The following is a 23,575-nucleotide window of genomic DNA, read 5'->3' as shown; positions in this document are numbered from 1 at the left end:
TTGTATCAGGACTGATCACATGCGCCAGGCTCAATAAGAGCTGATGCACTGATGTCAGTGGGTGCGCAAGTTGTATGTGCTGGCGTAAGCTGAAGATACATGAGCAGCGAGGGCAGAACAAGTGTACTGAATCGAGTGCGCACACAGCTGGTACAAACATGAACAATCCACCAGTTATGTCAGACAGCTAGGCTTGCTGAAGCAGGGCAGATCACTCATGCTGTGACATACCCTGTTTTTATTTGATTTTTTTTCTTGCCCACTTGCTGTGGCTCCAGCTTACTCCAGAGCAACCAACAAGCACACCTGCTTATCCACTGGGCTCCCAATGGTGGGCAAGAGCTTACTGGAGCAGACATGGTGTTAAAAAGTGATTGATTGGTCAGAAATAAAATGTACACAAATTTCTCTTTACTTGAAATGTAGTTGATGAGTTATAAAAGTATGACATACTGTTTTCTGGTAAAACGGACCTAGCCAAGTTTGTGACTGCACTGTGTAAAACAGATCATTAAGAGGTATCTAAATCGAGCTATTTGCATTCTTAATTGCATTTAATGCTAGTTTAGACAAAAGACAACTTAATAAAGTAACTGCCTTAATTTAGTCAAAAATGATCCCTTTTTATCTTGTAACTCACACTAGTTTTGCACATCAGTTCGACAATATAGTTGAACCAAGTCAAAACCAGGACTGTAGAACTGCAACTGAAATCACTTAAATATTCTGCGTGTGAAAATTAAAAGAGAAAAGTGTGTACATTTGCTTTTTGTCCTAACAATCATTTGTTGTGGCCAAGAGAGACCAAGTTTGAGGTGTCTGATCCAATAAGCACCCTAAAACGTTCTACTGGCTACAGCTCTGGGCTTCTCACCTCCCTCTCCGAAAGAGGCTTCATTAAGCCCCGCCTGCCCACAGCTTTCACCTAGTCAGACAACATGCATGGGCAAGAGAGATTGCAAGAAAAGCGGTCAGTCAATCAGTCCATCAATCAAATCATTCGGGCAGCATCATCACATCATTTAATGCAAAAGGATGAAATTGATTATCTAATTAGAAGAGAATTAAAACAGCTCATCCAAGTAGACCAGGCATGTTCCATTAAAGCATAGCGAAAGAAAGGATGCGAGGATACATTTCTGGCGTGGTTAAACCATTCCATTGCTGAGAGATATGGAGAGCGTGAGGAATTTTAGTTGATAGTGTTTGTTAATTTGGAATTATGAATTAGGAACCAGAAGAATCTGTTTTTTTTTACAAGGGCAATTTATCAAGCCTCTCAATTTCTCAGTGAATGGATTAACCATCAAGCAGGATAAACAAATGTTAGCACAGGCAAAACAAAGTAGCAGAAATCTGCACACACATATGTACAAGGACACAGACGCACACATTTTGACACTTTTGAGAACTACTTTTTCGACTGCTAATCAAAAAGTGATTTGGAAATTGGTAAAACAATTTAAACACTAAAAAGGCCTTTCTTTGTCAAAACAAATGTAATGTGAAGAGAATTTAAAAATGAGAGCCTTTTATAAATCAGCAATATCTGGACTTTTTGCTGGTGGTTTTGCTTGGGGGGCTTGGATTAATCGAACAGATACACTATATGGACAAAAGTATTGGGACACCTGCTAATTGACTGTTTCCTCCAAAATCAAGAGTATTAAAAAGAGCTAGTTTTGTTGATGTAACAATCTCTACTGTCCAGGGAAGATTGTTCGATGGAGCACAATCATTCCAGACAACACAGTTCCACTGCTTCACAGCTCAATGCTGGGGATGTTTATACTCCTATAATTTACACTTGGCATCAGGCATGGTGCCAAGAGGTTCATGTTTATCTGCTCCAGAGATTCCTATTCTATTGGCAATACTTCTCTACAGGGTCTACACAAGCAGTGTGTGTGCACATTTGCACATCTGTGTCAGCAATGGGTGTAGATGAATGCATTCATTATAATGGGTGTTCACAAACATACTGTAGGTCAATTACTAATTGTAAAGTAGTGGCTCTCAGTCCCAGTTCCTAACCTGCCATAACTCATAAGAATTGTAATCAAAAATGACCCGATCGTTTACATGAAGTGTATAAAGGAAAGTTATCATTATGGACACACAACAATCTTCTTAAAAAGTACAAACACCTTCAGTATGCACACATGAATATACATGTGCACATGTATACATGTATACATATGTCTATGAACTCATCACATGTATACATAAAGTATACATCAATGTATCCATGTCCACACTCAACATTCAAACAGATAATCATACATACAACTATTGCCATTCATCTGGCTTATCACAACTTACCCGGTGCCCCTGGAAGACCAGGTTGTCCTGGAATTCCATTGATGCCAGGGTCACCTGGCAAACCTCGGACACCAGGGATGCCCGTGTAGCCAATGCCAGGCTCGCCGGCAAGACCAGGGCGACCTCTCCCTCCTGGAAATCCAGGAAGACCTCTGTCTCCAGGCACCCCAAATCCAGCATCTCCCTAGAAATAGCGACAGAGACATAGACATACAGACAGGTTTAGTGAAAGGTTCATTGTGAAAGTCAGCACTTGGAGATGATAGTTATAAAACGATGTTTATCACAGAGCTGTTTAGGCAGTCCTGGTTATTATACTGTCCACTCACCGGTGGTCCTGGTGGTCCAGGTAAACCTGAGGTTCCATCTCTTCCGGGTTTGCCCATTTCACCTGGAGGGCCAGCAGGCCCCTGCTGACCCATGTCACCCTTCTGTCCAAGACCGCCAATGAAATAAGACTCGCCCTTTTCTCCTTTACGTCCAGTAAATCCCCGCTCTCCTGGACGACCCTAATATAAGGTTTACAACTGTGGTTTACAACTGTTCTTCTGTGATTTGACTTTGGCCATGGATTTTAAATCTTGTTAGATGTATGGGATGTATGGTTGTATGAAGAATCCCATGTTGGTACGGAACCTTCTTTATAAAAGTTTATGCACACTCTCAAATCACTTTTACAAAAATGGGAAACACACAAGTGATTTTATAGTGATGTTCCTTACACTTTGGCCCTGCTGTCCTGGGAGTCCTGAAGGTCCTTGGTCACCGATCTCCCCTTTCTGTCCGTTCGTGCCAGCAAAACCTGGATACCCTGTACTCCCTGGAGGACCCTGTGCACCAATAGTTCCTCCACCCAAGCAATTACAATCTCCAACATCCCCTTTAAAAACAATGGCATTAGCAGCATTAGAACTTCACCAGTGTTCAAATGTACATCCAGTTTCTGTATTTGTGTTAAGTATTTGTGGTGGTCTTCACCCTTGAACCCTCTGGAGCCTCTGTCTCCTGTTGGCCCTCTGACACCTTTTATACCTGATGGCCCAGGAACGCTACCCGGCAAAGGTCCAAAAGGTGCTTGCAAGTTTAGAAAAAAAAAAAAAATGTTAATGCATTTGGATTCACAATACACAACACTTCCAAGTCGTATGTAATGAAACGTCTTCCTTTAGAAATTAGGAGCTATCTGTATACTGCAGCTGTTGCATATTTTGGAAATGTTAGTGTTTACATAGTCAAATGCAAAATAAATAAAACCTGAATGAAAGCATCATTTTCCAGTGCTTTAAAACAAAGCTTATTTAAAAGCTTTTTGTGATGGAGAGACAAAGTGAAAAATATGACATGCTTCGACAATAAAGAGTGTCCTCTTTATTTCTGATTTCACCAATGAAGTCTGAAACATGTTCAGCAAGTGAAACAAGCAAGGCTATATGCTTTATTATTTGACTATGAGATTGTTTATGGATCTCATAGATTTAGTCATTTAGTGGGGTTATTGTAATATTATCCAATATACCCACTAATTTCAGACTACCTTGTATTATTTGACCCTTAGACCCCATTGTCACCACCAGGCAGGGGCTGACCCACTCGTCTTTACCGGCAGAAAAGAAACACAGTGAGTGGGTCAAGGCATCTTTGGGACTCCCTAAACCTTGAGCAACTCATTAGTACACCAATAAAACCAAATCCTAAAGTGCATGATCTAATAACAAATCAATATCAACACACTTCAACAGGCATGTTTTGTAACTACGTTTGTGATCACTGTGCAATTGTTTGTGTTAGGAACACAAAAGTTCCCAAGTTAAAACCTAGTTTTATTTGTAAAAGAGTTTCACATTTTCAAAATATAGACTTTTTGACATGATTTGTTACAGTGATGTAGATAGAAATATTTTGTTTCCAGGCGTTGACTTGACATGAAAATATTTTCATACAAGTTTTATTTCAATTTCAAATAAACATCTTCCAATTAACAAGTACAGGTTTATATTAGGAATATCCCTGGTTTTTAGACAGTATTCCACAGTTAATCCGCCTAAGAAATAAACTGTCCAACCTAGATTTTCTAATTCTTCTGATGACTGGACTACATTTAGAACTCTAAGGAAGTCTGTAATGAGTTTTACATAAGCCCATAGAAACATAAGATCATAAAAACCTGCAGGTCCTGACAACTTGGACCAGTAGTTTTAAAGCTGGTGGTGGATATTATTTCTGAACCTATTCCACGTTCAGAAATAATTCTGAGTCTTCAATACAATTGTATACCTAAGTTTTGGAAGGCTGCTTATGTTGTCACTTTATTTAAAGGTGTAGACCCCTGAGAGTTTAATAACTAATCAGCCAATTTCTGAATTTACAGTTTTGGCAGTGATTTTTGAGGCCATACTAAACTAAAACCGTTTTTATTGATCTAGTCAGCAAATTGTTACAGAACTTCTCAACAAATTCTCCTATTGGACAGAAAACAGATTTATTTAAAGCCTTTGGTTCAGTGCATCAAGAATTAAAAGACGTTGGTTTCAGTGCGAAGGTAACACTTTAAAACCAGGAATCAATCTCCACCAGAGTACATACACATAGAGCAAAGCACAGTGCTACCAATATGCAGGATTACAATTCATTGGTATATTACAAGCATCTATGTAATAATAATAAAAAAAAAAAAATTTAAATCTGAGAGGACTTACCAGGTCTTCCCGGCGGTCCAGGACGACCTGGAGATCCAGGTAAACCTACACTTCCAGGCAGGCCTTCTGGTCCATAGGATGTACGACCAATGTTTCCCTTCTCTCCCTTAGTCCCAGGGGTACCAGGCAACCCAGGAAGTCCTGGAGAGCCTAAATGGACAACATTTACAGTAAATACAAGAAGAAAGAACAGGTTGTTATTAATGGATACCACTAACCAAGGTATGTAACCTACTGTTTCTATGTTACTCACTTCACTAACCTCTGTGTCAAGATTTATTTTATTTTAATTTAAGACACAAACAGAGAAGCAGACACACATCAGGGTGTAATTTCATAGTCACCTGAGATTTCAGATCCAGGAGCACCAGGTTCTCCAGGAAGCCCTGCCAAACCCATATCTCCAACTTCACCTGGAAAGCCGTTAAAACCAGGATCCCCTCTGGGACCTAATGAAAATAAGAAAAGAAGCATTTGAGTGTAAATCTGTGACAACAAGTATAAGGAACTTCTGGTAAAGGGACTCTATTTGGAATTTGTGAAATACAGGAGGGTTTGGCTTCACTGTTCTGAGTGCTTTTTAAATGAGGCACAATGCAGGGTATGCAATCAGAACAGAGACATCATGTATAAAATACATACATTGATATAAAATCAAAAATAGCATCACTTTTACACAATTTCTGAAATATTACCATAACCATAAAGATCTAAGAAAAAATTCAGAGTACATTGTAAACTGCGTTGGTTCTTTTCACCCATATTGTAAAGAGAAATCAGAGTAAGTAACTCCACAGTGCACTACCGTACATCAAACAAATCCACCAATGTAAAACCAATAGAGGACATTCTCCTGTAATGTATGCATGCCAGCGAACAGGCATAAGGTGGTCCAGTAGCTACCTTGCACAAATCCTCCATCTGGACCAAAATAGGCAGGTGGGCCTGGTGGACCTCGGTCTCCCTGGTAACCCTAAAAGAGAACAAAAAGAAAATCAAAAAACATTCTTACTATACTTTAACACAACAAAATACCCTTAACTAACCTTTAACCCTACTCGATTTACTTTTACACATTCAGTGTGTTAAATGTAGGTGTTCATTAAGGACACTGTTTGTGCACTACATGTATTTTTTTAGACTCTTCATACTCACTTTAGGACCTGGAAAGCCTACTTGTCCAGGAAAGCCAGAGTCTCCAGGAAATCCCTATGGTAAACAAAAACAATCAACGGTCATGTTCTGGAGAAGTAGTAGCATCAGTTTAGAATTTTAGATTAGTTTACTTATGCCTCACTCTTTCACCATCTTCACCACGTGGTCCATTCAGACCAGGAGAACCCTACAAAATGAAGTAAGAAAATAGACCAATGTTGAAGCAACCATTGTTTCAAGAAAACAATCTCAAAACAGACATGAAATGTGGCCATATGGCAAAATGACTGGACCACAATCACCTCTATCTAAAAACCATACTCTGAGTACCAGAGTACCCTAATCAGTTTTAAAAAGCGCTAGCACAGCACTTACTCGTTGCCCAGGTAGTCCGATAATTCCTTTCTCGCCATATTCCCCCGGAAAACCAAATGGGCCCTAATAGTGGGAAAAAGACCATATTCATAAAGAGAATACTGTTACCCAATGACAAAGATTTTTACAAACAAATCACAACAGATCTGCTGCATGTTGTCATTTATGCCAACTGCTCTCTTATGCTCTATTTAAACCCATTGCAAAGCCTTGTCATATAGCTATAGCAGACTGAGACCAGCCGAACACATGCCTTAGAACCAGCAAATATGCGCCATTATATAATAATGTCCTAATATGGAACAGGTGGAATAATTATTTACTGATGCTTCTCATTTGCTCATTTCTGAGTAATCAGGGTGTAATCAGTACATAGTCAACACAGCCAGTTACAACTTTTTCTTACACTGATTAACATTTTAAAGGTCTTTAATATCTTTAATTATCTTTACAGATGTTCAACGCTTTTAGGAATAACAAGTTATAAATCAGTGTTATATCACCATGCCAGAACTAAAAAAGAGCCCACAGTGTGGTTACATACAGGTGGTCCAGGTCTTCCCGGGAGTCCTGGGTCTCCAGCAAAGCCAATGTCACCCTGAAATTGAATGAGAGTGAGTCAGATGACTCAGGGCTGAGAGAGCATAAATGCAGCAAAATCAGCCCAGATTAACTCCAAACCTATACACTGAACAGATGAAAGGTCTTAAATACATGTGTTTTGCATAAATACAGTTAAAAAGAATGAATATATTACACTATTTTAAAATGAATATATATGAATATATATGAATATATATATATATATATATATATATATATATATATATATATATATATATATATATATATATATATATATACACACACACACACACACACACACACGTATAAGAGTATAATGGTACAAAAATGTATATGATATGACTAACAACAGTGGAACCCTTTTTGATATATGGTTTTCCATCATGGATATACAGTTTGTATACAAAACAATAAAACCAATGCAATAGAAAAGCATAATAACTGATCATTATAATTTGGAAACAACATAAATTGACACAAAAAATAACTGTTTTTGTACTGCAAAGAACCACTGAAGCACTTAAATGGTTCTTTGAAGAGTCATGGTTCTGCATTGCCTTTACAAAAAAAACCCTGAAGCACTTAAATGGTTCTTTGAAGGGTCATGGTTCTGCATTGCCTTTACAAAAGAACCCCTGAAGAATTTTTTTAAAGTGCAGCTAGTGAGAAAACATACACAAGTAGGATGCAATAGGCCTTTAGGGCATAACCCCATTAATGAGTGTGGAGGGAAAGCAGATATAGAGTGAAAGTGGGGAAGTGTTGGGCTTCAGTGTGCTGGGTGATGAAAGTGACTGTAGAATTAGACAGGACTGCTGGTAGTGTGTTGGTCCTGGCTCAGGATGAGTCCTGTCCCCAGTCCTTCTTCCCAGCTCTCTCTGAGTAGCATCATGCCACAAACCTGAGCTCCTTTGTCTCCTTTTGGAAATCCAACTAACTCCACAACTCCATTGACCAGTGGCTGGCCTGGATCTCCGGGTGCCCCCACGTCTCCCTGGATGCGGCAACCAAGGAAGAAAGAGTTTTTTTTTTTTTGTTTGCTTACACTGGACAGGACGGTGAGGACAGGTGGACGGAGGCGGAGACGACGGGGCAGGTTGCAGGGTGGTTTGTGGTGAGAGTTTAGGGACATTGTTGGTGTAAGGTTGAGTTTCAAAAACTGTGCCCCCTGGTGGAGGTGATGGGGAGGTCAGGGCGAGAGCAAGCTTTGAGGAAGACGTGGAGAAAGGCAGAGGCTTCACCGACCAACCGATCAACTAGTCATCTCCAGGATATCTGGATTATTTGAACTTGATCCACTCTCTAAACGTTATGGATTTAACCCCTTAAACTCTAAAGACATGTTAGCAGGTCCACACATCTATTTCGCACTACATACCTTACAAAGTTATGACTGGCCTATTCATGCTCTGCCCACAAAAGATTTGTTTTATAGCAAGTGTTGAATCTTACAGAATATTGGCAAAAGTCCAATTCAAACCAATGAAGGACTGCAACATACAGTTCAAAATATTATAAAAGTGGATCAATACTTGTTTAGAGTGACCACGTGACATTTTAAACCAAGAGGTTTGCAGACTATCCATTCCAAGTCACTGAACAACATGGCTTAGAATAAGTGACTGAATAACAGGCCTAGAGTTTAAGGAGTTAAACACCAGCTATTGGTAATCCAGAAGCAAATAGTGTGTATTAGCTATGTGTCTGATGGCCCAGTCTACACAGCAGGAGGTTAAATGGCAAGTATAATAAAAAGGTGTGTTCTGTTCAGAGGCTGGTTGAGGGCTCAGTGTCCACCCCCAGCCCTCTCCTCTCCCAGCATGTATCACTCTCGCCCTGGCAGAGCCCCTCCCTGGGCTGGTATCACTGCTCCCCTGTGTGTTACCTTCTCTCCTTTGTTGATAGTGCTTATAGCTGGCGAGCCTAACAGAGCGGCTGGAGCGCCCCTGAGTCCTGGCGGACCTGCATCCCCCTGAGATCCACAAGACACACAGAGTACACATTAGAGCCCGAGATTGCGGGACAGAGAGATCGGGTAGAGAGAAAGAGAGATAGAGAGAGAGAGAGAGAGAGAGAGAGAGAGAGAGAGTGTGAGATAGAGAGAGAACGAAAGAGAACGAAAGAGAGAGGGAGAAATACAGAGTGAGATTACTAGAGGAAAATGCAAACATGTATCCTAGCAATTGAAAACATCTTACTCATATTTCTTCTTTCTAAGATTGCTGTAATAATATTACAAGATTATCCAACCAATTTATGGACATGTTACCTAAAAATAGCTAATTTAATTATTTACAGTAAGTATGAATGTTTAGAAATAGACTGAATAATCTAATAATATTCTTACAGCTGTCATTTAAAATGTTCTGTATGACCACAATCAGGCAAAAACCTTGTTTCACCATTTTTGCTGTTTTTCATATTTTGTTGTTTAAATATGTCTGTTTTTTTACATTGCATGAAAATGTAAGAATGAAAGAACCAATAGAAATGTTTCAAAATTACTTTGAATAAAATCGTCGTACACTGACATCAATTGAAAGTTATGATGTTTATCTCCTGCAAAGCTGCTATTTTGGAGATACAAGGTTTTTGCGCGACACTGAAGAAAAATGACACATGTTGGCTTCCTTTAAGATGCTTTCACTTGTCAAGACATCATTATTTGCAGGGCGGACGAGGGAGGAGTGTTAATGTGGGATGCCAGATAAGCACGAGGAGTAGGGAGTAGGGAGACAGTAGGGAGGACAAGGGAAGGTATAAAAAAAAGCCATGTTAAAAAGAGAAGAGTTACACAAATGGAAAAAGCATAGGGTACGAAGCATAATTTAGAAAGGGAGATTATATTAGTAGCAATCAACATAAAAGAAGAAGGAGAGAGGAAGAGTAATAAAGATAGAAAAGAAAAGAAAGACAGAAGGTAGGAATAGTGGGCTCACTTTTCAATGTATACTCCTTTAAATGACGTGCTGACTAAACTAGTTTTTAGAAGGCTAACAATTTACAACTAGTTCAAATCAATCAATCCAAACATTAACACTTAAGTCACAATTTAATAGACATGTCTACACCTCGGCCACTGTTCATTGAGAAGTCTTTGATTTGAGAGAAGAAAGCATGCATAAGGTTTCCCCCAACACCTGTTAGTGTGTTTCTCATTGGCAAAAAAAGAATAACCCTACAATTCCCAAGCTTCCCCAAAGAGTGTCTCATCCAATATATCAAAGGAAATGAAGCCACACAGAAAGGAGGAGCAGGTGAATCCAGACCCAGCACAGTCAGGTATAGCTGATACATAAAAACGCAACATAGTAACATGCCACACAAAAAATCCAGGCCAGTGGATGTTGACTGCTGTTGCATTCTTATGCCCAAGCTGACCTTAGGCACAGGCCAATTGAATCCTCAACCAGTAAGGCAGCTCAAAGATTCCATGTGAAAATGCAAAAAAATACATTAAAAAAATAGATATAAATGATTAATTTATCTATTAAAAAAAAAAGAAAACCTTGAACTGCCGTGTAACAGAAGGAAAAATCTGGTTTCCGCAGTGCTACTGTGCTGGCTTTGCCCCAAATGAGCAGAATCAAAACAGAATAGCACTGTATGTGTTTCAAATATGATGAGAGAGATATCAGTAACACTGCTTATGAATACTGGTTAATCTGAGATTATAATGTCCCACAACAACCCAAAAAAATTATTACAAACACACATGCTGCTTATTGTAAATACACTATATAGACATAAGTATTTGGACACCTGTCCATTCTTTGTTTCTTCCCAAATCAAGGGTATTAAAAGACAAAAGAATGCTGCTTTTGTAACTGGCGTTCTACTACATTTTGGAGCATTGCTTTGGGGATTTGATTGTATTCAGCAACAAGAGTGTTAGTGAGATCAGGATGTTGGATGATCCACCCCACTAGATCCCCAATGTTTTCAGTTCCACCCCTGGCATTAGGCATGGGCTAGAGGCAAAAACCTTGTATCTCTATTTCTGTATAATGTGAATCTGGCACCCTGGGATCATCTGGTCCATCCATGACTATCTATGCCAGACATAAACTGCCTTTGTTTACAGTAACTATACTGTATAAACTGTATTCACAGAATGTGTTACTTAGACTCTCTCATCTTTGTTAAGGACAGCACTCATCATATTGTGTATTTCATGCCTGAAAATAAGAAAATGGGATGCACGTAGGAGATCCATAACATATCCAGGGTGGTTGATTCATGGTTGGTTGAGAATGTTAAGAGAAGAAAGGAGAACTTGTTCTGGCATGCATGGGATTTAATTAGATCACTTCTGGTGGTGTCTTAGCTTAGAAGGATAATTCAACCAAAAAAGCCAAACGTCACCACAGCGAATGGAAGATGGAGAGTTAGCATGATCTCACGCAAACTGGCTACATTTGTCCTCACTGAATAGCACTGTTTGGTTAAAGTATCCTTTTCAGATCAAATTCCCAGTGGACACAACCAATTATAGATTGGTTAGATTGGTTATATGAATAAAACCCTTCAAATGAAATGCAATGACATCCCATTTGAAAACACAGAACAGCCAGAACACACACCTTCATGCATGATTACACCATTATATACAAAAAGCACAGACATAGGTCAAACTCCCTATTTATCAACTTATAGATATAGTATGTGACACAGGAAAAGAAATCAAACAGGAAATCTCTTCAAATATATGAATAGAATAGAGAGGTGGTTTCTGTTGGTGTTGGTGAATAAAAACAGTTACCTTCTCTCCACTTTCTCCTTGATAACCCACACCGGCGCTTCCCTACAAAATAAGCAGAAAAGTCAAACACTGGTCTTTAAACGTTCAATGGTTCCAACGGTGTGCAGACAGATCTGCCCACATTCACTTTGGTCTGATGTCCTGTGCTAACACCCACAGCTACCATGAGTGCTCCAAGCTAAAGTCAACTAGAATCTCTTGCCATTAGAAGAGTCTGAGGAAGAATTATATTAAGATCATGTCCAACACTCCAAAGTGGAAAATCCTGATGAGTGAGACCACATAACATGAGGTTATGTTAGCTAGAATAATCAAATGTTTAGATTAAACTCCCTACTGTTGTAATACCAATTTAGTGCCCTGTACTGGAAAACTATGTTGTTTTTGTTGCTTGATACACCAAGAGCCTAAGATCCATTAACCAAAATTAAGCAATCAATATGGAACCGTAAACATTTTTCATGAAAAAATATAATTGGAGGACTATTATTTTATATTGTAGTATGTTTACAATAGCATAACAGTATCAGTAGCAATCTATATATAAATCAATGTACTAATGTACTAAATACAAATTATAATCTAAGCCAATAGTATGTACAAAGTGCCTCAGTTTAGTTTAGCCTGCAACCAGTGAGTAGTTGGAAGTAAATACAAAAAAAGTTTATACTTCAAAATTCTCTATTCTAACTTACTGTTGGCCCAGGAGGACCCGGTGGACCAGGTGGGCCCTAAAACGAGAGTGTGAGAGAGATATATGTAAATACATATCATAATGGACAATTATAAAAAAACAAATCCGTTTGAGAAACATTTTTTTTTTTAAATAAAAATAACAGGTACGTACGGGATAACCAATAGGACCAATGGGACCAGGTAGACCTGAAGGACCAGGTGGACCTGGTGGGCCCTGCAGGAATAAACAAGTCAGGTAGAAGTCAGTACTTCTGCCCTATTATAAAAGCCTCAAATCCTATATTTTTACTAATGAACTATTTGTTTGTTTGCTTTTAAGAAGACTGGAAACTCTTAATTGCACAGCGGCTTTTAGATGTTATGAAATCAACCCAGTTTAATATGGTCAGTAAGAAAAGAAATGCATAGTGTGGATGCTGTGTTACCGTAATGCCTATAGGAATATACATTGGCTCTCCTTTCTGCCCTTTGATACCAGGTAACCCCTAAAACAAACAAGGTCAGATTATTGTGTGCCATTTCAAGAACAAGAAACCAAGGACACCATTTTAGCTATTTTGCCTGATAGGTTATCAGGCCAGATAAAGAAACAAGGAAAAAACATCCCTACATTCTCAAAAAAAAAACTATCCCTGCATACTCACTGGAGCTCCAGATCTCCCAGGTAGCCCTGGGAAACCACTTTGGAAGCCACGGTCACCACGTGTTCCATTACAGCCGTCTGCCCCTGGAAGCCCCCGTGACCCTTCCTGGCCAGGGTGACCCTGTGGAAAGATGTTAAACCACAATATCTATGGGTATGTACTGGTGTTCTGCTGCTCAGGTAAAACAAAGTCCACTATGGGTCATCAGCGGTGGCTCAGCGGTTAGAGAGCCGGGATATCAATAACAGGGTTGTGGGTTCGATTCCCGGGCTTGGCAAGCTGCCACTGTTGGGCCCCTGAGCAAGGGGCCTTTACCGTCTCTGCTCCCCGGGCGCTGGCTGCCCACCGCTCTGGGTGTGTGTGCTCACTGCCCCTAGTTCACTAGTGTGTGTGTGTGTGTGTGTGTGTGTTCACTAAAACAGATGGGTTAAATGCGGAGGACACATTTCGCTGTACAGTGACAAATACGTGAACCTTTACCTTTACAGTGTTACTTTCAAGACTGATTACATTGCTGTACACAATGAAAAAAGGTGGTAAGTCACTTCAGTACACTGTGCCCTGTTATATCTTTGTGGTTATTTGATTTGCCAGAAGAAAATGATTGAGAATTATTAATCTAGCTACTAGACTGAAATTATGTCTAAAAATAATAAGACTAGGTTTTAGTATACAGAGAGTTATCACAAAAGTAATTACATTGCCAATGGACACTAGCTTCAGCACCTGTCCATTTGCTTCTATTAGACATGCAGTGCGTTAACAGCTTACTGTTTGTTTACAGTACAGGGAAATGTGTGGAAATTATTGTCCATGGGAACTGACCCTATTCTATACATGTAGTATATTGAGGTTAGGTAATGAAACATCTGAATATTCTCTTAACCATCTTGATTAACTGGGATAAGCACTTAGGCCTGTAGTCTAAAAACAGTTTAGAAAAACGGTTTACTTACAGGAACACCATCATTACCCGGAAATCCAGGAACACCCATAGGACCCTGTACAAAAAATTTAACACTTGCATGAGCTGCTTACTTCAAACTGCATTATACACAGTTAAGGGTGCAATATGAAGGATGTGTATAAACTGAATCTCATTTTCTGATAAATGAGTGTGTTACAACAAATACACATTTACACAGACAGCCTCACCTTATCCCCTTTTGGTCCAGAGGGCCCTGACCGCCCAGCATGGCCTCTTTCTCCATTAGGCCCTACAGGTCCTGGGCCTCCAATGAAACCTTCAGGCCCACTAGGCCCTGGCGGCCCCAAGGATCCCGGCCGACCCTAAAAACAAAAAGCAAAAATTAGTATTGACCGAGATAAAGCTATAAGTCTATAATTCTTCTGTATTACTGTAAAAGTGCCTTAATGTTTTTAAAGGCGGCGAGGTACACTTTATGTCTAAAAGTGGACATCCCTTCTGATGAGTAAATTCAGTTACTTTAAGTTACAACCATTTACGTGGTGATCATCCAACATCCTGACCTCACAAATGCTGTTCATGTTAATGTTTTTCATTAAAAGTTCTATTAGTAGCACAACAATTTCAGTGAGAAGTATAATCTTCAGCATCTGCAGCATCTGAATCAGCTGACCACAAGTTTTAATGGACAGAATGAGACATTTAAAAAAGATTTCCTATAAAAAAATATATAAAAATCATAAGATAAAAACAAGATGATGTAAACTTTATGATGGATGATGGATTTTACAGCTCATCATTTACAATGTGAATAGTTTTTAATTTGGAAAAAATAAACAGAACCAAACTATGTGTTTTAAAAAAAAAAAATCCCCCAAATTCTAAAAAAGCCTGTTTATTTCCTGGTAAAAAAAAAATAAAATATTTTCATATTGTTTTGGGTGTTTTGGACCTCACTGTTGGTGCTAGATGGCCATCATTCTTTTTTATTACAATAGTTAGTGCTCATCATTTTAACATACTCTGATGCTAAAGAAAGCACACAAGGGGCACCTTCATATTATTTCTTATTAGATAAGAGTAGAAACTGTACCCTCAAATAAAAAGGGTTGTAAATGCCACATTGCCACATTACAATCAGTTTGATCTAACATATCTTAAAGCTTAAGCTGATGTAAATGTGCTTATTGTGCTTTAGAGGCTGTCAATCACTGGAGACACACAGTGAAGAACAGATTTTTCCCAACTGTTTTGAGAGCATTGTATTAGAATCCAATCAGAATCAGGAATTCTCTTTTTCACTTTCTCACACACAGCCCAACCACCCTGCCCCTCCACCCCCCGGAAACACACACTCCATTAACGAAATAGTGGTCCCATAATAGGCCTTTGTCTGCATTTGTGGCAAAGGGACTAAATGTCTATGATGGCTGGTAGCAAAAGGAGGTCACAAGTGTGATCTGGAGGTCACAACTGAGCACCTGTGCTGAAGTGCATATCTTAAAAGGTCTGCTTATGTCATTATGATGGCCACACAGACAAAATATTTTACATCCTGTAGGTCTTTTTTTTATGATTTGATCTGTAAGCTGCAACTCTACTGGAACACCACAGGGTGGCGACATTAGATAATTACATTTCCTCACATAGCATAAAGCTCATCTGACATGCAGTATAAGAAGAGGAGATTTATTGCTGTTGGCGGAGTCCCTCCCAGAGCAGCACTGGAGTTATAGAGTGACTGACAGATGATCATTAGCGCATTTTGTAGTCCACACTAAGTCAGAGAGAGAGACAGCGAGAGGGAGGGAGAGCAAGTAAGGGTGGAGAGTAGGTGGGGTCACTTAGGATGGCCTTTAGTGAGATTTCATTCAAGTATGCCTGTGTGAGTAAGTGCATACCATAGAAACCCGGTCTCTCTCTCCCTCTCTGCGTCACACACACACAGACTAAACTCACAGACTGAAAGAGTTTCACACCCTACAATTAATGGCTGGCAGGGAGAGACAGAATTAGGTGTAATTTGAAGGGCCACCTGGTTCCAGTGAGGGCCTAGCTGAGCCTCCAGACACACAGGCCAGGAGGGGAGAGGAAGCCCTGGTCACAGCAATCCAGCCAGACCCTCCATTACCCACAATTACCACCCTGCAACCTGAGTCTGACTTTGAAAACGAGAAGCAGTGCACAACATGTGTACGGTATCTCTGCAGGGTTCACTGTATTAAACCTAGGCTTTGTACAGAGTGTGATTTCTGACTAAACTAAATACACTGCCTGCAAAAATAGTGTACTAATATACTATCATGATGAGTGTACAGTATATACACTGTACATTAGGGCTACACAATAGTTACAGCACCACTAGTTACAGCAACATTTTGCAGCTGTTATCTTATGGCCAAAATGTTACGTACTCATGTTGATTTTCCAATTACAAGTACAACGCTCCAGTACAACGCTCGCAAGAACTGTAATGCTGAGTCACATTTGTGTAAAATCCTATATTATTAGCCCACCACAGTCCACATGCTTTTTTCACTTTCAATGACTGCTCCGTATCTCTCTGCTTGTTCATAAATGCGTGCAAGTGTGTCTTTTAGTGGTCACGCAAAGCTGGAATTCCACTAGAATTTGGCCTCTGCCTTTAACCCATCTGTGCATTCAGTGATATAGTGGGCAGACGTGCCAGGAGTGGTGGGCAGCCATCGCCCCGCGTGTCTGGGGAGCAGTGATTGTTAACGGCCTTCCTCAGGAGCCCAACAGCAGCAGCTTGCCCAACCCAGGTATCGAACCTACTACCCTGTCATCAATGGCCCAGTCCTCCAACCGCTGGCTGTAGGGGAAACCAATACCAATTCCAATTCTCAGGCATCACAATTTTGTGCAAGACTGTGGTCAAGACACCTAATGCACTCCAGGATATATTAAGCAGTGTATTAGGTATCTTGGCCATAGTCTTAGTGCAGGGATGACCAGTCCAGTCTTATCCAACCACTAAACTGAAGCCTTTACTTGACAGGTTGCTACTCTTAAACCCGCACTCTGACCAGCCCTTTACAGGTGAGATTTGGCACCCATGGCTTATTGACTCCCTAACCAAATACAAAAGACCTGACTAATCAAGGGCTTGATAACACACTCTAAATCATTACATGACTCAGCTCTTAACAGTGACTCCTCCCACCATTAAAGTAGCTGCACAGTTATTAGAGGAAGAACAGAGCCTGGAGAAGCTTTCTTTTGACCCAGACCTCTAAACTGCCTTAGTAAACACAGCCTTTTGATAGGGTGTGATGAATGCTTAACAAGCTTGAACACAGCAGGGCAGAGATGGAACTTCCCCCTGCAATAGTGCTAGGGGATCAGAAACAAGACAACATCAGTTCACCCCCTAATTGAAGGGGGGGGTCTTCTGATTTTAGGTTTTAGGCATGTGTGAATATCAGGACAGAAAAAATATTCAAAATAGTGGTTTTACATCACTGTGTTTATTATAAGATCTCCAAATGGGAGCCTAGTATTATTTATAGCCATCATCCAACACCTGGTTTGGTAAATCAGAGCTTAATGGTGTTAAATCTGGCGAGATGGTTATAGAGCCATCCAGCAGCTGATCTCACAAAAAAATTAACTTCTTTTTTCAAAATGAGAAATTCTTGATGCTTTTTACTGTAAATATGCTTACTAGCATTTTGTACTGTAACCTGTGTTTTTGCTGGTAAAAACAACTTTAACAGCCAAAATAAATGGCTTTAAATAATTAGGTGCAACTCTGTATATGTAATGCATTATGGCTAGATTTTCCTTTAAACAAAATACACCTCATCCAAGTACTGCGATCCTGGTTAAAGAAGGGAAGTAAGCCCTTTCTTTCAAACTTGCCTGCATACCTGAGTGATTACAGAATGGTTACCCCCCAGGCACAGCTGCCATTGAGAGAAACACGACAAAAGACGGTGGACAGTTTTGTTAACTGGATCAATTACCTGCTTCACTGTTTTTCTCTAGGCATTAGGATATTTTCCCGACGAACTGATGTGACATGCTGCCATAGCCCATTCACATTTTATTATGAATAACACACAATTGTAGACTAATGCAGGACAGGTTGAACATGAATGAGCAGGGTAAAATATTCAGAATACTCAAAACTGACAGTCTGTTTCATCAAACTCCAGAAAAAGAACAGCTGACTAGGTCTTAAACACGGCTTCTTTTGTGTTTTATTCATGCATCAATATTCATTAATTGTACCTACAAAGCACTTTGTCTTTTGTTATTTTTAAGGCTACATGACACCTGTGTATCAGGTAAGCATTCATGACAACTGACAAGAACCTACATTATCTGAAACCTCCTACCTTCTGAAAGGCTTGTTCCTCCATGGGCCAATTGTTACAAAAGCTGTCCATTTTGATGCAGGCTCACCTCAGCAAGTGTTACTGTATGACAACTGACACAGTAATAAGCCTTGTGTATGTACACTATATGAATAAAGTATTGGGACACCTGCAAATATATTGTTTCTTCTTGTATCTTTTTACTAGATTCTGGAAATTTGCTGTGATTATCTGATTGCATTCAGAGACAAGAGCATTAGTAAAACCAGGAGCTTGAATGATCACAACCACCACCTCATGCCTAAAATCCCAAACCCACCCCAGTATTGGCTGGAGCACCATCATTCTGAAAACAGTTCCACTATTCCACAGCTCAATGCTGGGGGCTTTATACCCCTCTAGACCAAGCCTGCCAATAGACATGATGCCAATAGGTTCATGTTGATCTGCTCTATAAATTCTATTCTATTGGCAGTATTTCTATACAGGGAGTAGACAAGCTGTGTGCGCATTTGCACATCTGTGCATCTCAGCAAAATGGGCGCCATCTTAAGTAGCTGAATGCATTAATTACAAGGGGTGTTCATAAACATTTGGACATATATTGTATATGTTGGTTCATATTGGTCGGCTTGAAGGCCTAATGTAGGAGTCATGTGACAATATGTAAACTCCTGTATAGTAAAATGTTATCAGAAATCAGGTCAAATATTATGCTGCTTAAATGTCAACCACATTTAATGTACTGCAATACATTTTACTGTGGTTCAACTCTTCCCCCTTCAAGCAAATCCTCTTCCTGACTGTAATTATTGGAACCACTGCTTAACCTACATTGACTCTACAAATCATTAAGTGGAAGAAGCCTGTCAGTCCTGGTTTTGAGGTTTCGGCTTTAGAGATAGAACTCAAAAACACAGCACAGACGTTTCATCTAGACGTTGAGCAATATATTCATGACAATAGAGATGAATAAGTGGGGTGATGAAACAATATGTGAACATTTGCCTACATGCTGTGTATTTCTTGGTTAGATAAAAATTATTCTTCAGTCATCAGTTGTGTGCAAATAACATCATCAGGCTACAGTGAAATATTGACAGTTGTGGAAAGATCTAGACTTTCTGTGGCTAACTGAGAGATAAAGATACATTTAATCCGCAAGTCTCACCATGTCTGATTATTAAACTCATTAAACACACTGCTTCAGGCCTCCAAAACACCGCTGATTAAACCTCTTTTGAAACAGCTAGACACTTAAAATGAAAGGTGCTTCAAACGGATCTTTCAGTGATGCCATAAAATAACCACTTGTGCTTTCATAAAGAACCATATTTGGAATACGTGAAGAACCTTTTAAGGTCCACAAAATCTTCAGCTGATTCAAAGTTTCCTTAATAATTTAAAAGGTTCTTCACACTTACACACATCTCTATTACACACATGGTACTTTTGGGGTTCTTCTATGGCACCACTCAAAGAACCATTTAAGGCACCTTGTTTTTGAACATGTAGAGTATTCACATGTTCACAGCTTGAGCTTTTTCATTGATATATTCAACATAATATATATCAGAAATATAAAAACACACTATGTCCAAATGTTTGTGAACTTCTAATATATAATCTTCTAATATATGCATGCATGCAACTGCACACACACAGCTTGCCTAGTCCCTGTAGAGAAGCACTGCCAATAGAACCGGATTCTCTGGAGCAGATTAACATTAACCTTCCCTGCCTAATGTCAGGCATGGGCAATAGGGGTATAAAGCCTCCCCAGCACTGAGGAGCTATGTTCTCTGGAATGATAGTGCTATATCCAGTACTTTTGGGATGAGGCGGGGTTGTGATCATCCAACACACCCCTGATGCTGAATGCAATCAAATCCTCTGAGCAAAGCTCCAAAATCTTACGAAATCCTTCTGTAGTAGTAGCCTTCCCTGGACAGTAGAGACAGTTCCTCCAAAAAAAAAAGCAGGATTAACTTTTTTTAAGTAGATTTATGAAGAAACGATGAGCAAGCAGGTGTCCCAAAACTTTTTTTATTTAGAGTATAATGCTCTAAATAAAGTAACAGGACAGATATGAACAATAGGAGAACCAAAAAGGCCAATGCACAGGATATGTACTAGCCAAAACATGCATGTTTTTAATCTGGCTTTAGAGACGTCTATAATGCTTGTATACGTTCCCAATATTCTCTGAAAAACTATTCCAGACTTAAATGCTGGTAATTGTTGTGCCATTCGGCTAAGCTAAATTTCTTCAGGGGAGACTTAGATCAAGGTGTGGTTTGAATGGTTAATTTAGATTTAGGTGTGGTTTAAATTGTCAGCTGGATGGAAAGTGCATACCAGAATGTTTGCATCATAGACGTTTAATGTGTAATGTGTGTGTGTGTGTATTCTGGATGCAAAATTACACAAATATACAAAAACATTACACAATATTTACACACATAACACAAAGTCTACTTACTAAAACAAGACTGTACTGCAGTGAAGACGCAACTATATCGTAAATGAGAAATTCACTGCAGTGCACAGGATTTTCTGGAATATCATGGAGCTTCTGAAAGGATTCAATTCTAAATTAGCACACTGCACTCTTTAAAATGGTCCTAATGAACCATGTTTGTGAAAGATTTAGGAGTGTGGAAAAGCTTTACTTAATGGAAAGGTTCCTTCTCAATGGTTCTTCAAACCCACAGATCCTTTAGGGCACTGGATCTTCAATGGCATCACTCAAGCAACCCTTTGTAGCACCTTTATTTTCAAGAAAGTTTATCGTAACACTTTTCTTACATGACACAGCTTTAATGTCCTCCGTCATCCTAATTAGACGCTCAGATGTTAGACCTTGTACCCACCCATTTAAAAACATGCTCTTTTTTTCCATGCAGCCAGAAAAAAGAAAGACTTCCAGCCACATTAACGTGCACTAGACTGAGTCATTTGTGGCGCAAATCCCCCTCCTCACAATGCCCACAATAGAACCTATTCTATGTGCTTAAGCCACCCGGCCTTACCAGCCTGGCTACCCAGCACGCACCTCACTTCCTGTCCGTACAGCCAAGAGAATCCATGAGCCGACAGATTCCCTCTGGATCACCCCGCTCCGTTCTGCTGGCCCTGAGGATTTGCGGGGACCCATTGTTCTTTGGGATTGAGGCTCGGGGGATGATTTTAACTGTCACACCGCATGCTCAGCGGCAGCAGTGATGGGCATGGCGCAAGGAAACATTCAGCGCCACATCACAGCAGGGCACAGTAGAGTTTGATTGATTTGGCCTTGATAACCTGTTTCTAGGACATCGGCCAACTGGGGCACAGTGCCAAGCAGACCGACTCAGACACACACTCACATTCTGCTTCAGCTGGCTCTTCTCTTCAAAACGAGTTATTAGATAAGAAGTAAATAATCAAGTGGACTGAAGATTGTTTTCCTTTTTTGTTACTGCAGGTTAAAGGAAGCTGGGAGTTTAGGATTATAATAATAGATGTGCATACTTATACATGATTGCTGAAATAAAAGCACCAGCACTGGGGTAAAACAAACAAAAAACATCATGTATAGTAATATTTAATGCAATCATGTTTAATTCATTCAAGTATTTACTCCAATATTAATCTTTTACTAGGCAAACAAACACTTACTGCCCAGGCAAATTTCCATAGAAAAGATCTTGCAAAGAAGATTCTTAAGTGGTTGAGCAAGCATTATATTGAACACTCTCTCTACCAGTTAATTATCAAATTGCCCTTTATTTACACAGATTTATATATACACTAGTGATGTCCCAATCTGGTCCAGTGGATTATGATTGGGGCTGATCCACATGACACATTTTAATGGATCAGGTATCTGCTATTTTAATCCCAATCCCGTGTTCAGAGGCCCACCTGGTGTCCTCAATTCCCAGCCAGCAGCAGTTAGGACGTTCTCAGAACATAAATAAAAGAGCTGTAAAGTACAACTATCTTACAGCAGAACTGTATACTAAATACCTGACTGCAGTAAATAGTCAGGGAGAAGAGTCAGACTGGATAATAAGATATTAAACATTTACATTTATGGCATTTAGCTGACGCTCTTATCCAGAGCGACTTACAGGGTTACTCATATTACAGAGGTGGGCCAATGTAGTGTTAGGAGTCTTATTGGTGTAGCGCAGCATAGTCACCCAGACTGGGAATCGAACCCCAGTCTCCCATGTGGTGAGGTAGCTCATTAGCAGGTAGTGGTATTATCTGTTGCGCCACACCAACCAATACATATTACAAACAAGATACAACCACTACAAACAAGATATTAACACACTATAAGTCATTTTAAGAAATGTTTCTACTAAATCAATCTGTGCAGAATGTCTCATTATAGAAACTGATACTAAAAACAGTGATTTTACTTCAGTATTAATCAGCAGAACTATTATCTAACTGTGTGGATGTGTTATTTATATAAAACACAAATATTTGATCAGTGTCGGCCAAAATTCAGCATTAAGAGATGATGATTTTGGCATAATGTGAATATTGCAATTGTTCTTTACACTGTGTCAAAATCTCACAACGAATGTACATTAATGTTTTACACCGACTTCCATTGAAAGTTAAGAAGTTGTTTTTTTTCCTTCTCCTGTAAAGTCATACAATACATTTCTTCTCCTGTAAAGAGATACAAGGTTTTGCTTGAGATCTGCAATATGTATGACCTAATATGTATGGTAAGAGACCTGTAACAGTTTTTAACACTGTTAACAGTGAATTTTGGCTCCAGCACTTTAAATATCTTCTAGACAACTGAGATTTCATATAACAGAGCCTCAATAAAACAACATGCAGGTGACCGGTCCAGTCCAGTTGTGTGTGTGTGTGGGAGGAGGGGACAGGACAGCTGTGTTTAGGTTAGAGAACTGGATTCCAATGTGTGTTTTCTTAATACATTCAACATCATGATGAGTGTCTGTCTATCTGTGTGTGTTTGAGTTCTTCATTGAAAACACACTAATAAAATTAGAGCATGGGAATGCTAGCCATGGGTTCAAGCCCCCCCCCCCCACACACAC

At 39.6% G+C, this 23,575-nt stretch overlaps 1 protein-coding gene across 4 annotated transcripts in view; it reads right to left on the bottom strand.

Annotated features, from left to right (window-relative positions):
* The window catches only part of col4a6 (collagen, type IV, alpha 6), a 98,494-nt gene that overhangs the window by 15,409 nt on the left and 59,510 nt on the right, over nucleotides 1–23,575 (bottom strand). For 2 of the 4 annotated variants that reach the window (XM_072687561.1, XM_072687562.1), the window contains 20 exons: nucleotides 14,391–14,525; nucleotides 14,192–14,236; nucleotides 13,236–13,355; nucleotides 13,017–13,076; nucleotides 12,743–12,805; nucleotides 12,591–12,626; nucleotides 11,896–11,937; nucleotides 8,035–8,127; nucleotides 7,093–7,146; nucleotides 6,549–6,611; nucleotides 6,316–6,360; nucleotides 6,174–6,227; nucleotides 5,922–5,991; nucleotides 5,363–5,467; nucleotides 5,019–5,168; nucleotides 3,301–3,396; nucleotides 3,045–3,202; nucleotides 2,652–2,831; nucleotides 2,323–2,506; nucleotides 875–925 (listed from right to left, as the gene is read on the bottom strand). In XM_072687561.1, coding sequence (XP_072543662.1) covers nucleotides 875–925; nucleotides 2,323–2,506; nucleotides 2,652–2,831; nucleotides 3,045–3,202; nucleotides 3,301–3,396; nucleotides 5,019–5,168; nucleotides 5,363–5,467; nucleotides 5,922–5,991; nucleotides 6,174–6,227; nucleotides 6,316–6,360; nucleotides 6,549–6,611; nucleotides 7,093–7,146; nucleotides 8,035–8,127; nucleotides 11,896–11,937; nucleotides 12,591–12,626; nucleotides 12,743–12,805; nucleotides 13,017–13,076; nucleotides 13,236–13,355; nucleotides 14,192–14,236; nucleotides 14,391–14,525 — 1,804 coding nt within the window. Of the gene's footprint in view, nucleotides 1–874; nucleotides 926–2,322; nucleotides 2,507–2,651; nucleotides 2,832–3,044; nucleotides 3,203–3,300; nucleotides 3,397–5,018; nucleotides 5,169–5,362; nucleotides 5,468–5,921; nucleotides 5,992–6,173; nucleotides 6,228–6,315; nucleotides 6,361–6,548; nucleotides 6,612–7,092; nucleotides 7,147–8,034; nucleotides 8,128–9,018; nucleotides 9,106–11,895; nucleotides 11,938–12,590; nucleotides 12,627–12,742; nucleotides 12,806–13,016; nucleotides 13,077–13,235; nucleotides 13,356–14,191; nucleotides 14,237–14,390; nucleotides 14,526–23,575 lie in introns of all 4 variants that reach the window. The other 2 variants (XM_072687563.1, XM_072687564.1) reach the window with 2 other exon arrangements.

The sequence above is a fragment of the Salminus brasiliensis genome, chromosome 9 (assembly GCF_030463535.1).
Source record: "Salminus brasiliensis chromosome 9, fSalBra1.hap2, whole genome shotgun sequence".
NCBI classification, from domain to species: domain Eukaryota; kingdom Metazoa; phylum Chordata; class Actinopteri; order Characiformes; family Bryconidae; genus Salminus; species Salminus brasiliensis.
The sequence above is the reverse complement of the archived record's forward strand: the minus strand, read 5'-3'. Positions and strand labels throughout refer to the sequence as shown.